The sequence below is a fragment of the Crotalus tigris genome, unplaced genomic scaffold (assembly GCF_016545835.1).
Source record: "Crotalus tigris isolate CLP2741 ecotype Arizona unplaced genomic scaffold, ASM1654583v1 scf7180000024340.7048381, whole genome shotgun sequence".
Lineage (NCBI taxonomy): Eukaryota > Metazoa > Chordata > Lepidosauria > Squamata > Viperidae > Crotalus > Crotalus tigris.
This window is the reverse complement of record NW_024100510.1, coordinates 2,087,658-2,104,998: the sequence shown is the minus strand read 5'-3', so window position 1 is coordinate 2,104,998 and position 17,341 is coordinate 2,087,658. Positions and strand designations below refer to the sequence as shown.

The 17,341-nt window shown below is 40.9% G+C and overlaps 1 protein-coding gene across 2 annotated transcripts in view; it reads right to left on the bottom strand.

The window, feature by feature from the left end:
- COL6A2 (collagen type VI alpha 2 chain) overlaps positions 1–17,341 on the bottom strand; it is a 63,549-nt gene that overhangs the window by 4,032 nt on the left and 42,176 nt on the right. The window contains exons 20-28 of one of the 2 annotated variants that reach the window (XM_039326271.1): positions 15,694–15,729; positions 15,187–15,249; positions 13,905–13,967; positions 10,235–10,270; positions 9,854–9,899; positions 8,764–8,916; positions 7,335–7,787; positions 6,332–6,370; positions 626–2,067 (exon numbers count right to left, since the gene is read on the bottom strand). In XM_039326271.1, coding sequence (XP_039182205.1) covers positions 1,793–2,067; positions 6,332–6,370; positions 7,335–7,787; positions 8,764–8,916; positions 9,854–9,899; positions 10,235–10,270; positions 13,905–13,967; positions 15,187–15,249; positions 15,694–15,729 — 1,164 coding nt within the window. In that variant the 3' untranslated portion in view covers positions 626–1,792. Of the gene's footprint in view, positions 1–625; positions 2,068–6,331; positions 6,371–7,334; positions 7,788–8,763; positions 8,917–9,853; positions 9,900–10,234; positions 10,271–13,904; positions 13,968–15,186; positions 15,250–15,693; positions 15,730–17,341 lie in introns of those variants that run through there. The other variant, XM_039326270.1, reaches the window with a different exon arrangement.

The following is a 17,341-nucleotide window of genomic DNA, read 5'->3' as shown; positions in this document are numbered from 1 at the left end:
TAAAAAATGGAATTTCTTTGGAATTCCATATGCCCCTAGCGACTAGCCCCTTAATAGTCAGGGGTTTTAACTGAAGAACATTTTTGACCAGTATATTATTATAGCATGGAATATATAAATAATTCAAGTAATAAAAATACTTAAGTTTGATTAATTTTGTGGTGTGAGGCATTTGTCTTAAAAAGCATTTAAAATAGAAGAGGCAGGAAGGCATATGTAAATACCACCACAGCCACTAATTTATTCACCAAAAACTATGAACTTCCTTGGGTTTAAAGAGTAAAACATAGGAAAGAGGCATTGTTTAAGAGGGTGGTGACTATGTTTTTCAAATGTTTCTTTAGTGCAAAGAATTCGAGAAACTTTGCAAATTTGCAGTTATAACGGTAATGAAAAAATAACCTTGAGACCCATTCTCATATTTATGGTTTTCACAGGTCCGTAAAGCAGAGAAAAACTGAATGAAGATCATAAGCATAGTTACAGTTTCACTTAGTGAGTACTTCAGTTAATGGCTGTGTTGCTGGTCTCAATTGTGGTTGCTAAACAAGGATTATTTTTACTTGGAATAAGGCCTAAGCCTAACTAGATTTTTGTTTGAAAAGATAAACATTACTCTATTAGCCAAGGTGTGCACTATTTATTGAGATTTCATTTCTTTCTCTTTCACATATGAAAGTACATTGCACATATTGCTCTTGACATGATTATCAAAAATGACAATAACAAAAAGAGAAAACATATTCATAGATCATTTTATGGAGAATAAAACTTTTACTGGCTAAATAAATTAATTGCAAACTTTTACCCAAAATAAAATCATTTTTGTACATTGATGTCTTCTTGGGAAGAGCACTCTAAAAATTCTCCAAATCTTTCACTTATTTTCTTTTACATCACAACTAAAACAGATTTGCACAGGGGACAGGGAACTTTGCTGAGGTTCCTTAGCACTGCCCATGAATTGCCAAAAATGAAATAACAAGAAACAATTTCCATTTACTCTGTTTCAAATTATTTCTAAGGTCATGAAGGGATTTCTATGGGTGTGATTGAAGTCTACATTAGTGGAATTAAACAGAACAAAACCAGTGCATAACTGTACACGCAATATGACAGACTGGCAAGGCAAATTCCTGAGCATGAACACTAGTTTCTGAGTGGAATTTTCTTCAGACTGAGCCAGTTTATAAGGAGCTTATCAATATTTAACCAGTAGATATAAACGGTGGACAAACTTTACAAAATAATTAGATTATATACCTCTCCATATATATTTGTTCCAGTTATTACTATTTCTATGGATACCAGGAAACATAGGCATAGTTTGTACCAACAAATTTGTGCCAAAAGAGGGGTTCTATTGTTTTAGTGTATTTTGTTGTTCAACTGCCTGGATGATACTGTGCCAAGTCTTTCTTTAAAGTCACTTTTGGCCTGCTTACCCATTACTTCCTGGCATTATTGCACATGCTGATTTGTAGCCTCTGCTTTAGCAAATATGCCAATCTCTCAGCCCAGACAGGTTTTAAAGCAAGGAATTAAAAGCTTGCACTCTCCTGCCTTCTGGGGATGCAGTGGCTGCAAACATTTCTTGGGCAGGGCCAGGACACTGGTTACTAAGTAAAGCTGCATGTAATCTTTAGTCACACCAGAGCAGACATCTGAAAACATTCCTATTTTAGAAGCTTCTTTGTTATAATTTGGAATTAATAAAAAGTAAAGGAAAATTCCTTCAGCTAAAAGGGCCAAACCATAAATTTCTTTTTCTCTTAGAGGCAAAATAATCATTTTAGCAAAGCCCTATTACAGTCTCTGGATCCCCCACAATTTCTCTGTGCACCATTTTAAAAGTATCAATGAACAAGTCCATCCATTCCTGCCGCTCATGTCCAGTGGCAAACTTGGCTTTTTCAGCAGTATAGGCCAAGGTGGCCACCAGTTGGGTATACATGCTGGAGTCCTGGATCTCCCTCGTGGAGTTCAGGAACTGGGCGATCATGGGTTTGGTGCTGGGCAAAGTTATCTCGACTTCCACAGGGCGGAAAGTAACTGGGTACCTCCCATCTGCAAGTGAGTGTCAAAAGAATATTTTCAGGGCTATACTCTGATTTCAGATCCTGCTGGTTTTATACATTGATGCTGGTGCTTATCCAGTGAGTCCTGGATAATAACTTCCCTAAAGCCCCCTATGCTATAGTTTGTCAGGGCCACAAAAACTTATTTTATATCTTCCAAGGCATTTTAAAATATCTCTAGTGCTTTTAAAACTTCATATTCTGATGCTGACTTTATTCTGATGCTGACTTTAATGTGCTGCATTTAGGATTCCTCTGAGAAACGCAATTATTGGGAAATTTAAAAGTTAACAAGCAAAAATAAATACTTTAAAGTAGCCAAAATTAGTACTATTATTTGAACATGAGCACTACATAGAGATATCTAGCCAGAAATCCATAGGCAGTGGTATTAGTCTGTTACAGCACACACAATGAAGAATGTTGTAGTTCCTTAAAGATTAACAAAAGAGTGGTGGCCAGTGGTGGGATTCAGCTGGTTCACACTGGTTCGGCAGAACCAATACTTAATTTTTCTTGAGTTCAGGGAACCGGCTCCTAAATGGCCAGACTAGTGTGCCTTCATGTGCCTCCAATCCCCTTGCTTGCTGCAAAGCCAGATTGGAGTCTTTGGGCTGCTCCTTCCAGCCCATTTTGGAGCCAGTTCAAAAGTGAAGGGAATGGTTCCCACCCCACTTGATCTCTGCACAGGCTCTGGACAAAACTGAAAAAGCAGCAACAAGAGCAAAGGGCTGTTCAAAGGAGGAGGAAGAAGGAGAAAGTGGGAGAAGTCACTAATGAACAGGTGAGGCGCAACGGGGGTCAAGGTGTGGTAGGTCTGGCTGTGGGGGCCCTTTGGTATGGTAAGTGGTTGCGGGGTGCATGGAGAAGCTCCCTCCTACCCCCTGCCTTGTGGCAGCGCTCCCCTGCCTTCCTCCGCCTCCCCCCTGCAGAGAACCAGTTGTTAAATTATTTGAATCCCACCACTGGTGAGGGCATTTTGTGGACCACAGTAATTGGACTCTAGCCCACAAGCACCCATATCACAGGTAGGCAACATGGTGTCTATTGATGCTAGGCTGCCTACAAGACCCTTTAAGAGACCAGCAGACCCTCAATTTATAGTAAATTCCAGAAAGTCTAGATTCAGTTCAGCTTGGTTTGATTTTTACCACAGACGTGTTAATATTTATGTGTTGTTGTATGTCTTTTTAGTTACTGTATACTACAGAGAGTCTATATGTTTATGATAGATATTAATATGGTGAATAAAAAAGGCTGAAAATGTGGTTGTTTTTAGGAAGGAAAAAAATCTCTCCCAGTACAAAGCCCAACTGGCAATACAGCACATTTTTCTCAGTATCAATTGAAAATCATTAATTCACTTAACATCCTTCTCTCTACTTTTGCAATAAGGTTTGTCTGGCATGATCTGTTTTTGACAAACACGTGTTGGCCTTTAGTAATGACATGGTTTGCCTGTAGGTGTTTGCTGATTCATTGTTTGATTATCTTTTCAGAATCTTTCCAGGTATTGAGGTCAGGCTGATGAGTCTGTAATTTCCTGGATCCATTTTTTCTCCTTTTTTCAAGATGGGAACTACATCAGCTCTTTTCCAGTCCTCTGGTAGTTCCCCAGTGCTCCAGGATCTTTGAAAGAAATAGTTCAGTGCAGGGCTTTTTTTCTCATAGAACGCCCAGAACAGAGTTCCGGCACCTTTTTTGGATGGAACCTTGTAGGGTAGGCAAGACGGGTTGTATGACGTGTGTGAGTTCCGGCATCTTTTTTTTTTTTTTTTTTTGAAAAAAAGCACTGGTTCAGTGGTTCTGAGATCACATCTGCCAGTTCCTTGAGAACCTTGGGGTGTAATCCATCTGGTCCTGGAGCCGAGGTGGCGCAGCAGTTAGAGTGCAGTACTGCAGGCCACTTTAGCTGACTGTGTTCAGCAGGTCAGCGGTTCAAATCTCACCGGCTCAAGGTTGACTCAGCCTTCCATCCTTCCGGGGTAGGTAAAATGAGGACCCAGATTGTTGGGGGCAATGTAAATATATATATACATTGCTTACTGGTGTACACCGCTTAGAGAGTGCTTGCACTTAAAGCGGTATATAAGTCTCATAAATAAATATGAACTCGTCTAGGCTGGACAGGTGCTCACTTACCATTTTCTTGTCTATCTTAACTTGTGTTTCTATTCTGTTTTTTTATGGCACTATTTTTGATAGGTTGGTCTGCTTTTTCCCTTTGTGTAAAGACAGATGCGAAAAATGAGTTAAATAGTTCTGCTTTCTCCCTGTTGCTTATCACCTTCTTGCCACTTTCACCCACTAATGGACCAATCGTTTCCTTCACTTTTTTCTTGCTTTTACCATTTTAAGAGACTTGTATCCTAGCTTTAAATCTTTGCTATTTCAAATTATTAGAAATAGCTACACTGGAAAAGGTTTTGCTCATAGAACATAAACTGCAGGATAGTAAGCAAAATAACTCTTTTAAACTAATTCTGGAAAAAAAATCACTGCTAAACACTGAAAAGCAATTCAAAGACATTTGTTCTAAACAGTGATATGCAATTTGTGAGTGAAGTTGAATTAACATTTTGAAGGGAAGATATAAAGAGGTTGTACATCAGTCCAGTATTAATATCTTTTTATTTAATATTTTTATTATTTATTTATTTATTTTTATTTTTATTTATTGATAGCTGTGTAATTTAATGTCTATATTAATAAATAAGAAACTATTTTACCGGACTTAAAAAAGAACCAAATAACACACATTTTCTTTTTGTGGTACAATAAGTAAGTACAGAAGCCTGTGGAAAATTACACTGTTTTTTAATGAAACTATAATGAACTATGGGGAAGTTGCTATCTTTTAATTTTCATCTATCGGTTTGAAGGAAGCTATGTAATTTCTAAATCAACATTTGGAAGTTTCTTCTTCACTGATGTTGTTGGGAAAGAGAGACAGAGGAAGAATCACAATGAAATAGAGACTCCTTTGGTGTTACCCAGCAGTGCAAAGGAGACCTCAATCAAGCTATCCTGCTGGGTGGATCCCACAGGGCATTAGTTAATGACATTAGGAGGCAATTTTTGGATGAATGGAAGGAAAGATGGATGGATGGATGGATGGAGCAAGTTAAAACTGAATTCACACTAGAAATGCTGCAAATAAAGAGTCAATCAAAACTTTTCCGATGTATGGTACCATTCTCTATAACACACAATATTTACAAATTGGGAGCCCTTATGATTTAAGAAAGACAAATGGTAACCTTTTACCAACATAGATTAGTGTGTCACTTGTCTGGAAAGAATGGATTTAAGTCACCCATGCACTAGTGATATCCAAGTCAGAATCAGTGATCAAATGCTGGTTTATGTTTTGGCATGTTTGAAACTGATTAAATCCTGACGCTGCCAATTCTAATCCGTAACCATAATGCAGAAACTGAACACTTGTTCAGTGCATATAAAGTAGTTCAGGGCTCTAAAGTTTAGGACAAATGTCTGGTATTTCAGGAATTTCCTCAGTCACTTTCATTTCTCTGTTGTTGGTATAACACGAAATATGTCATTCCTTTTGTGTCTTACTACATTATTAGCTAAATTAGTCTATATAAACATGTCATCTTCCAAGGTAGATGTTCCATAAAATGCAGCTCCTAAGGGATGAGGATAATGATGGGGCTTAATAACTTAAATTGGTATTATGTTCTAGAAATGTGCAGAAAAGGCCCTTTCTCTCACAACTCACCATTCTGATTGGTCTCAGAAACAGAAGTACCTCTATTTCAGGCAGTAAAGTGATACAGATGTAATGCTGGCACAAGTAATTAAACCCAAGCATTCATTGCTTCTAAGTGCAAAATGCATTCTAATTTATATTCAGAGACACGTTGCTAACTATTGCAACTGGGCAAATTTCCCAAGTGCTTCTTTTAGGATCTTTACTTTTTCATGGTTAGTCTCTGGGCCAAGATTAGGTTACTAATCTCAAAAGGGACAGGTTAGAAGAGGTTTTTATGCTTTGAGAAACTGCTGTTTCAGAAGACTTGAGATATTTACAACATTTCCATAAAGCAGAATAGCTATAATATAAAAATATACCTACCTGTAAAAATAAACATTAGGAAGGAATAATATTTAAAAATAATGTAAACATATGAGTTAGAATTTCCATTCTTTGTTTAGGTCAGAATTCTTTTACATACTATAGTAAATTGAGGTGGAAGGGGAAAGAGGATCATAGTTCAATTTTGTTTTACCTGTTTGACAGGGCAGTTCAGGGCAGACAATCTGAGGATCTGAAAAAAAGTAAAAAAACACTTGATGGAAATCATTCAGATCACATTTGTATACATATCAACAATTAGGCAGGATATTGAAAATATTAAGTTTTAAACTAATGCAATCAAGAGAAGCTAATTAATCCTTTTTCTTGGGCCAAAACGATCTTCCATGCAGAGACAATGACATGTTGGCCTAGGAACTTTTCCTTTGGCATTAAAGTGAAGCAAAGGGACTAAGAGAATATTCCATCATGAACAACAAATAAACTGAATCTCATTTTCATTTAGGATGATAGTCTAATCACGAGTCAGTGTATAATTGGCATTCAGACTCAGTCTAAGATTGGCAATGACTACATTGATCAGTCTTTGAAAACTGTCCTTTAAGCAATAGCAATAGCACTTAGACTTATATACTATTTCATAGTGCCTTACAGCTCTCTCTAAGTGATTTACAATATTAGCATAAAGTCAACCTTGAGCTGCTCTGAATCGAACTACTGGAGTGCGCAGTAAGCTAGCCTCCAGTACTGCATTCTAACCACCACAGCTCTTAAGACTCTTAAGGCTCGTTAAAACTTTACTACTATAGTGGGTACAAAATATGGTGAGGCTGTGCTTTGTGCTATACAGACCTTTCTAATTAAACTGCATTAGCAAACACACTTTTCTTCATAGTGAACTATAAATGCAGTTGGGTATGAATGTTATCTTATTGAAACAATGCAATTTTCTCCCAATTAATCTTGCACACAAACTATGATTTAAACTTTCAGTCAATACTTGAAAAAGTAAGCCTTGCTGCTGGACCAGAGCATTCCCTACTGTCTATTCCTTCCAACTCTGAACATCACTAGACCTTGACAATTGCTACTTTTTAAAATGGGGTGCCATGAACATAATACTTAGCTAAATATATGAAAAGACATGCCATATTACTTTTTTGCAATTAGCCTTAGCAAAGCTTGTATTGACTGACCTGGACAGAGTTCAAGCTCTATTTTGTCAAGAAACTCTTCAGCCACCAAATCAGTGAACACTTTCATTCTTTGGACTCTATTTTCGTCATTACAAGCAATTGCTTTCAGAGTCTCCGATTCTTCATCTACATTGAACATGTCTCCAATCCCAATGGCATTGACCACAACATTTCCATCACAGAGAGCTTGCAAATTTGAGTCTTTATCTCGAGGGTCATGACGTCCATCAGTCACCACCACAGCAAATACCCGGGCTTTATCTCTCCGGCTTTCTTTGATGAGTGTTTCGTAGGCAAACTGAAGTGCAGAGGGAGTCCAGGTGCCCCCTGCAATCCATTCCAGTTTCTTCACTGCTTCTTTGAAACTAGAGAGTGAGTCAATGCGCTTATCATTGAGCTGGATGGCTTCAAAGGTGCCCTTATGACTGTACTGTACCACTCCAACACGGGCACCTGCCAGGAAAATAAACTTGGTCATAATTCCTAAATTTTGATATTCTATTTCCCCTTCATCACAGTGACCTCTAACCCCCAGCCTGTTTGAGTGCAGATTCACATATGTACTGAGCCAATGATTTGAAATCATTTTCAGAGACCAGTAATACAGTTATTGTAAAAAATACTCAAAAAAAAGTATCATTTCTGATCTTTAGAGAAAGGGCTGGTCTTGGTTCCCAAGTCAAATAACAATTGACACAGACATAACGTCACATCCCAAGCGGCAGCCACAAAGATGTCCATTGCCATTGATATTGCCCTCTAGAACAGACCTAACAGGACATTTTTGATCTCCTTTGTATTGATGAATGACAAAACTGGAGGCTCTTCTATGGTATCATCCTTCCCTTAAGAGCAGCACTAATGAAGTAGAAAACCAACTATTCCAAGAAAGCCTCCAATGCAGATAGAGGTTGATCAAAAAAGGCTGTTGGTATGTTAAAGAAACCTGGGTCCAAATACAGATTTTTGTATATACAGTATCTTTTTAAAAAAATATTTATTTATTTATTTATTTATGAGACTTATATACCGCTTTAAGTGCAAGCACTCTCTAAGCAGTGTACACCAGTAAGCAATGTATATATATATATATACATTGCCCCCAACAATCTGGGTCCTCATTTTACCTACCCCGGAAGGATGGAAGGCTGAGTCAACCTTGAGCCGGTGAGATTTGAACTGCTGACCTGCTGAACACAGTCAGCTAAAGTGGCCTGCAGTACTGCACTCTAACTGCTGCGCCACCTCGGCTCAATAGACCAGTGTAGGTCAAGATAGCAAATTTTTGCAGTAGTGACGTGGATCAGATATTGCTTCCTATGTAGGAATTCATTAGTGGCTGAAAAAATGGATGTCATCATATAGGTATTGGAGACCATTACAGCTATGGAGAATATTCAGCTGTAAGAAGAAATCATCACTCACTGACCTGTCTCTGATTTTGGATCTTTGGCAATGGACCCTAGCCTGCTCACCACATTGATAACAAAATTCTTCTCCAGGGAGAAATTGGTATAGCCAATACTCTCTGAACTGTCTATGACGAAGACAATGTCCAATGGACCACACCGCTTTTCACAATCTATGGAAACAGAAGACAAAATAATCAGAACCTGTGCCAGGACCACCACAACAATGCACTGCAAATAACTGAGAAGTATTTTAAAGTATGGAGCCTCTTGAAGCCTATTTGAACATTACACATGTGAACAAACTAGGGCTAACATTTTGAGTGGTTGCACACATCATGCTAAACAAGCTTTCCCCAACCTGGCATTCTCTAAATATGTTGGACTACTCCCTCTATTCTCCCAAGCCAACAGGGCCAATAAGAATGGTGAGAGATGGTGATGCGAGGGCACTAGAATGCAAAGGGTGGAAAGTCAAGCAATACCATAGATTATCCAGGCCATGTGTCCCCAGGGAAAACTGCTTCTAAACTGTCCCTTCCTACATAGTCTGAAGCTTGGCATTTGGAAGCTTAAACTTCTGGTTTAACTAAATGCTGGATAGCATTAATTAAGCAGCTTGATCAGCCACTGTTAGTTCAGAGTAAATAATGATGTCAATTCAGACCCTAGAAAAAAATAGTAAAAGTACATTATTTCATTTCCAAATGCATCCTTTCTAAATTAAATGAGATGGAAATGGTAAATTGGCAAGAGTCTGCTGGAGTTGGTGGCCAATAATTTTAAACAAGCAAACAAAACAAATAAACAATATCCTTCTGGCTTATTTCCCACATTAGGCACGCATACACGGTAAGCTGTGACTATTTCTGCCTATTTGCAATGAATTAAAAACAAATCTACTGCTTAGGGTCATCTACAATTCTGCAAATCCTTTTGATGTAAGAGTTATTAGTCTACCCTAAACTGTCCAAAATTAGCCTAGCCATCAAATAACTGAAGAACACCTTGATATGATGGCAACTTTTCCCTATTAAAATGGTATAATTTTCCCCTTCTCAGAGAACCCTTCTGCTCTAAATGAAGATCATGCAAAGACTCCGAACAAACCACAGCAGCCACAGGTCTCTCTGATGTAGGTCATCACATCGCAGTCCTATAAACAATAACAACAGCAACAATTATGTATGCAAGATATACATGGACACCAGTAGATTATTATAAACATTATACCGTAATGTGCACTCCAATGTTCTATTATTGAAACACTATAAGCCCCCAAATATTTGCCTATACTCTACAAAATATGATCAGAGGGTATATGCATTAAGGAAACAAAATCAGTTTCTGTTTATAATTTCTATTATGCCAAGTAGTGTGAAGCAGCATTTGCTGTGCTTTTTCATAACTCACAACAAATTACCACTGATACCAGAAAGACAGCAAAGTTACCAACGTGAGTATGCAGTATAACAAATGTTCTTAACTTACAGTTAGGCCAGGATCTCCAGGAGGACCAGGGTCACCCTAAAAAAGAAGATGATGGAAGCATTCATCAAATGGAAATCCACCTTTCTGAGATTTCAGGAAGAAAAGTAATATATCCACTTATTTATTTATTTATTTATTTATTTATTAGACTTATATACTGCTTTAAGTGCAAGCACTCTCTAAGCGGTGTACACCAGTAAGCAATGTTATATATATATATATATACATATATATATATATATATATATATATATATATATATATATATATATATATATATATATATATATTTACATTGCTCCCATAAATCTGGGTCCTCATTTTACCTACCCCAGAAGGATGGAGGGCTGAGTCAACCTTGAGCCGGTGAGATTTGAACTGCTGACCTGCTGAACATAGTCAGCTAAAGTGGCCTGTAGTACTGCACCCTAACTGCTGCGCCACCTATATATACTTGCAATATATTCACTAGCTTTGGGAAATATAAGTGTTGCTTTAAATAAGAAAGAGTCTGGCAGCATCAACAGTCACTTGTCCGAGATTAGTGGCTATAGAAAGTGAATAAATAAATAAGTAAAATTTTGAAGGAAGAAATTGCAATAAGCCCAGTCCTGATAGGTGGATGGCATGGGTGATTAGTAGCTGTTTATAAATGAAAAACACTGATATCACTAGTTATTATTTCCCCTCACTCTACAAGTTTATACTTGCTGCCTCTTTGGCAGGAAATAAAAAAGTTCCAGAAAAACCCAAGGGAAAAAATTATTCTATTAGACCAGGGCTTTTCAACCTTTTCACCCATTGTACCACCAGTCGCCTAGCAAGGTATCAAAAACTTGACCAAAAAAAAAAAGGAAAAAAAATGAGAAAGTACAGGTAGTCCTCAACTTACAACAATTCGCTTAGCGACTGAAGTTACAACAGTACTGAAAAAAGCGAATTATGATAATTTTTCACACTTATGATTTTTACAGCATCCCCAGGGTCATGTGATTTACATTCGGATGCTTGGCAACTGATTCATACTTATGACGTTCACAGTGTCCCAGGGTCACGTGATCAATGGTCGGGGGCGTGGCCAGCTGATCACTCAGGTTGCAGGGTGCCTGTGAGGGGGGAATCCGTGGGTCTCTGAGATGGGACTGGGGTGGGTGCCTGCCTTCCTTCCCTCCCTTCTCTCCCATTGTCCCTTCCTTCCTTCTTTTCTTCCTTTCCTTCACCTCCCTCTTAGTCTCTTCCTCCTTCCCTCCCTCTCTCCCATTGTCCCGTCCTTCCTTCTTTCCTTCCTTTCTGTCACCTCCCTCTTTGTCCCTCCTTCCCTCCCCCTCTCCCATTGTCCCTTCCTTCCTTCTTTCCTTCCTTTCCTTCACCTCCCTCTTAGTCTCTTCCTCCTTCCCTCCCTCTTTCCCATTGCCCCTTCCTTCCTTCTTTCCTTCCTTTCCACGTCCCTCTTTGTCCCTCCTTCCCTCCCTCTCTCCCCTTGTCCCTTCCTTCCTTCCTTCCTTCCTTCCTTCCTTCCTTCCTTCCTTCCTTCCTTCCTTCCTTCCTTCCTTCCTTCCCTTTTTGTCTCTTCCTTCCTTCCCTCCCTCCCTTCCATTGTTCCTTCCTTCCTTTCCTCTCTCATTGTCCCTTCCTTCCCTCCCTCTTTGTCCCTTCCTTCCTCCCCCCCCTCCGTGCCCAGGAAGGGACAAGGGGAGGGGGACAGGCTGCCAGCGTGGCTGGTGGCTGTGCTGCCGGTGGCCATGGCGACATGCCAAACCTGCCTGTGCACAGGCAGAGGCAGAGGAGAGCTCCGCCCAGCTCACTTGCTCACACTTTGCCAGAAAACATGCCACTTGCTAAGTTAGCAGAATGCCGGGCTACAGCTGATTCGAGCTTCTGCTAAATTAGCAAGGCATGTTTTCCAGCAAAGCTCGAGCAAGTTTGCTGGGCAGGAGCCCAGGAGAACAGCTACAGCTGATCTCCACTTCTGGGCTGCTCTGCAGAAGCGCAGATCAGCCCAGATCCTGGGCTCTTGCCCAGCTCGCTTGCTTGCACGAGCGAGAGTGCAGGGGCGCGGAATCGGCATTTCTGAGCACACGCTGATTTGCGCCCCTTCATTCTTCTGAATGAAGAATTTTAGGGGGTGTGGAAAGCGAAACAGACTTAGGGCTGTATTAAGACCATAGATGTAAGGAGAGTGGAAGGGAGGCGAATTTGGGGTGGAGCAGAAAACACGGGGGGGGAGGCATTAGGAAATAAGCACCAAAGTACATGGTGCCTTACAAGTGATTCCCGAGTGTTCCGCAATTGTTTTTCCTCTCTCCTCTGCGTGAGAAAAACTTTTGCAGCATAGATCTGAAACCAGGTGAGGTTTCTGTGAGGTGGCGCAGGAGGTCCTTGCGTTTCCTCTCTCCCAATCCCCCTCCTCTTCTTCACCCTCTTCTCCGGCCTGCCTGCAATCTGAGCTCGCGGCTCCGTGGCTTTTCTTTGCCTAGCCTAGCCAAGCTTTCTTCCACCTGCCCCATTCCCAGGAGCACTGAGGAGGTACGGCAGAAACACGTGAAGGCAAGAAGTAAAAAACAAAACAAACGCAGAATTCCAGTCAGCAGAGGCTTGGCAGCCCGGCTGCCGAGGAACAGGACAGTGCGAAGCTGAGGAGAAGAAGGTAGCAGTTTCTTCCCAAAGGGGGCTCCTTTTCTCCACCCCTTCCCCTGGCTTTGTGGAGGAGTTTCTCGTCTCTGATGCTGACAGATGCTCCTTCGAGCCCACCGCAAGCTCTCTCGCCCCCTTTGCTTCTCCCCCCGCTTTCGTGAGGATTGTGGTGCCCTTGGGAAGCTGATCATGCTTTGAACCTTAGGAGAGGAGGAGGAGTCCCTTCCTCCTTCCCTCCCTCTCTCTGTCAAGCCCCTGTGGGCTCGACATGAATGGGCAGGGGGAGGGGTTGAGGACAATGTGCAGGGTAGCAAAGGAGACTGGCAGCTGTCGCCAGACCTCCCAGCTGACAAGTGCAAGTTAGGGAGGTTGCCAGCTGACGTGCGCAAGAATTTGGTGCTGTGGCAGCCTTCTCCTTCGCTGACCTGTGTGTACGAGAAGAGGTCAATCCGGTTGCTGCACAATGAATCCCTGGGGAGGGCGGGGCCTTGCTCTGTGCCTGCGGTCTTCACGCGCCCCCTGCAGGGCACATTCGGTAGAGTTTGTGGAGTCTGCCGCCAAGCAGCATATTTTCCACAAACAAGTGAGCTGAGAAGGAGCGCAGTGGGGGGGAGGCGACGCCGCAGGGGGGAGGGAGGCGACACCACGTACCATCAGCCAGGTGGTTGTGTACCACCAGTGGTACGCGTACCTCTGGTTGAAAAGCCCTGTATTAGATGACACAAGTGGTAAGTAGAATCAAGGCAAGGGAGAATAGAAAATGTGTCATGGAATGTATAAAAATGTACAGAAAGTAATGGACGTTACTTGTGGTGCTGGCAACACCATTGCCAACCTCTCTGCAGAGATGAGGTAAATGGACTGTTGTCAGGGCAGTGGCTTAGAAAGTGACATGCTTTCTTCCCACCTTAGGGACAAAAGCACATTACTGGGGGAGTCAAGGTAGTCACTTCTTTTGCCTCCTGTTTCTCAAATGCCTCACCCCAAGGGAAGTGAGCTATGCAATAATGTCCAACCAGATGCACAATTACAATACCTTGGGTCCAGATTCACCATCTGATCCTCTGGGTCCAGGTGGACCTGGAAGGCCGACTTGTCCCTAGAAAGACAGAGTAATGCAGTTAAAGGCAGTGAATGCAGAAGGTTTTACTGAAGAAAATGAATGACAGATCTTTGGAGACAGATAATTGTTTCAAAGAGGGGATTTATAACTCTCTGAGTACAGTATATAGTTATCTCTCTCCCTGCCCCCTTCCCCCTTCTCTCTCTCTTTCTCTCTCTCCCCCCCCTCTCTCTCTCTCACACAGAGAGAGAGAGAGAGAGAGAGAGAGAGAGAGAGAGAGACAGACAGACAGACAGACAGACAGACAGACAGACATCATTTGCAGTCTTTTTAAAAACCCATGTAAGATCATTTCAGCCAGAAGCAGAAATGGAACCAAGAGGGGAACAGGTCCCAATCAGTACAACATTTAAATTAGGTTTTTGAGGTTCTACCTATGATTCATTAAAGAATTCAACAGGCTTCAGATACTATTACCAGTGCAGGAAACATGCATGGTACCCCAGAATCTCATATAGTAAACTTCACATCTGTATTTTAATCACAGGCCTGAGAAATCTGGAACCATAAGCTCTTTGGTGTTTAAATCAGAGGTCCCCAACCTTTTGAGCACCAGGGACCAGTTCTGTGGAGAGAGGTTTTTCTGAGGACCGGAGGGGGCATGGTTTCATGTACTGCCTGCATTCCGTGGATGGGGCTTTGCTTTTTTGCGCAGACCAGCCTGGTACCCAGTGCTTTTTTTGTAAAAAAAAAAAAAAAAAAAGGTGCCGGAACTCACACACTTTGTACAACCCGCCTTGCCTACCCTACAAGGTTCCATCCCAAAAAGATGCCGGAACTCCGTTCTGGGTGTTCTATGAGAAAAAAAGCCCTGCCGGTATCTGTCCATAACCTGGGAGTTGGGAACCCCTGGTTTAAATCTCCTTGTCATAAGTATATGATATGCATATTATCTACATTACAATACTTATAATTGTGTATATTCAATTATATATGAAATGTAAGAGATGTTCTAATTCTTAAGATTACATGGGCAACAGTATAATTTAAAGCCTATGAAAGAAGCTGTAAGTTTATAAAATATGTAAGTTTACTATTAAGAAAGATCAGCATATTATTATCTAAATCCATGATAAGCCAAAGTGCAGTGGAAGAGCACAGAGGAAATGCTTTTTAAATGAGAATCTTAAATTACCCTTCAAAGAGTTAAAGTGCTTAAACAGTTCAGAGAATGTAAGATCAAGAGTCTACTTACATCATCACCTGGCTCTCCTTTTTTCCCGCTAAGTCCTTTTGGACCAAGGTCACCTCTTGCACCCTATCTCAAAAATGGTATAAAAAAGAGATTGTTTTGTATTTTCCTCTACAGCTCACTATTTTTTTCTCAGTACTTCATTCTCCTCTATTATTTCTTCAGAAAGAGAGTTCTGCCTGATTCAGTTAAGGGCTTAAGCAAAACTGAAATAAAAACAAGTTCACGGGAAGAATATCTGAGCAGGAGATGATTTCTGAAAAGTGAAGTCCCTGCCTCTTAAAGTTGCTGAGTTGAGAAACACTGGTATTAATCTTGTGGCTCATTTTTGATCCTACTGGCATCTCAAGAGACCCCAGAACAACTCCACTATGGATGCCACCTATACATTCCTCCTGCCAGTTCTCCTAGCTGCTTCAAGGATCAGTTCCTCAACAAGTGAAGGAAAATAATAGGACATCACCTAATGTCCAATTTATTAGCAAAAGCAAGTACATAAGTATACAGTACCTCTGGGCCTGGCTGACCTTTTTCACCTTTGTCACCCTAGAAAGAGAGAAAAGTGTCTCAATTTTCATTTTGTCTTGCCATAGATTTGTTCAAATATAAGGAAGTATAAAATTTCATATGGTGATCAATAAATTAATTAGATTCATTGACAGACAAACATAATTTTTGGAAGGCCAAAGTAATCAAGAAATTTCCCTTGGTTTTAACAAAGAATGTGAGTAGTAAAATATCTGATGAACAACATTCCCAAAAACTGAATCCATCATAACACATTAAATCACAGTTAATAATCATTGCATAAATCACAATTGGCTTGGTTCACATAACATATAATGTACCTATCAGACCTGCCCCAATCAGATCCCTTAGGAAAGAAAAGCTTTTGGCTCCAATTGATTAAAGCAAAGGGTTCTGTTATTAAACGTGATGGTTGCAGTAAAATCAAGCCAGCTCTGAAATCCTTGCGCTCGCTGGGATAAGGTGTAGGTTTGCCCCCCAATCCTATCCCTCCCCCCATGACCAGTCAATTTCCAGCCAACCGGAGCTCACCAAGAGGTTTTGAGAAGTCTGAGATATTGGGGGTAATCCACATATTTCTCAGGCTGCCTGGCCATGGGATGCTGGATCCAGGATCTGGCTGCTCTGATTCTTCTCACCTGTCATGCCCCCCTCCCGATTTCCTATCTTGTACACACAAAGCTTTATTGCCCTTTCATCGTTCCCTCTTTCATTCTTCTCCCCTTCTTCCCCCTTTCATCCTCCCCCTTCTTCTTTTGATGGCAGGATGCCTGTGAGAGCAGGCAGAGCTGACATTATGCCCCCCTTGACAGGGACATTAGTCTTGCAGAAGAAGAAAAAAGAGAGGGGAGGGAGAGATATACAAAATTTCTCAATTAGCAAACAGTTCAGTGCAGCTTATCTGGGTACTGGTCATGGAATTTTTAAAGCAGTTTGGGGCTTTAATATGTTGGGAGTCGACCTATTCAGTTTCTAAGGGAGGAAAGACTTTCCAGACTACCAAATACTGAGTTTTTCCCCGATGTATATGAGAGTCCAAAATGACTTTGACTTCAAAGTACTGATGTCCCTCGATCATAATGGGATCAGGAGGTGATTGCAATTTGGGACACAAGGAAGATGTGATTTCTGGCTTTAGTAGAATACAATCAAATACTGATTGTACACATCTAAGCATTTTTGGCAGCTCAAGTTCTACAGTTACTAGATTAATAATCCTCTTGATGGGGAAAGGACCAATATATTTTGGTCCCAATTTTTTTTTTACATTTGCCTAGATTGTAGGAATTTAGTAGAGTGATAGACTTGTGCTTGTGCCTGGATGGTGTCTGGGACCACCAGTTGCCTGGAGGGGATGATGGTTTAATCACCTCCAGCTTTAAACTATTGTATGGTGGCAGCCTGGATAAAACATCTGTTGAAAGTTCCTCTCTCTGGGAGGTACCTTAACGTGAAGTTGAATCAGTTAAAGTACTGGGCCCAATGAGCCTATTTCGGCAAGAGTCTCGGGGGTGTGTGTTAATGCTTCTAAATTTTTATGGTTAGTCCATACTTCAAACAGGGCTTTCCTTCCTTCTAAAAATGCTCCCAGTGTACTGCATAGGCTTCCTTCTCCCAGATTGCCCATCTC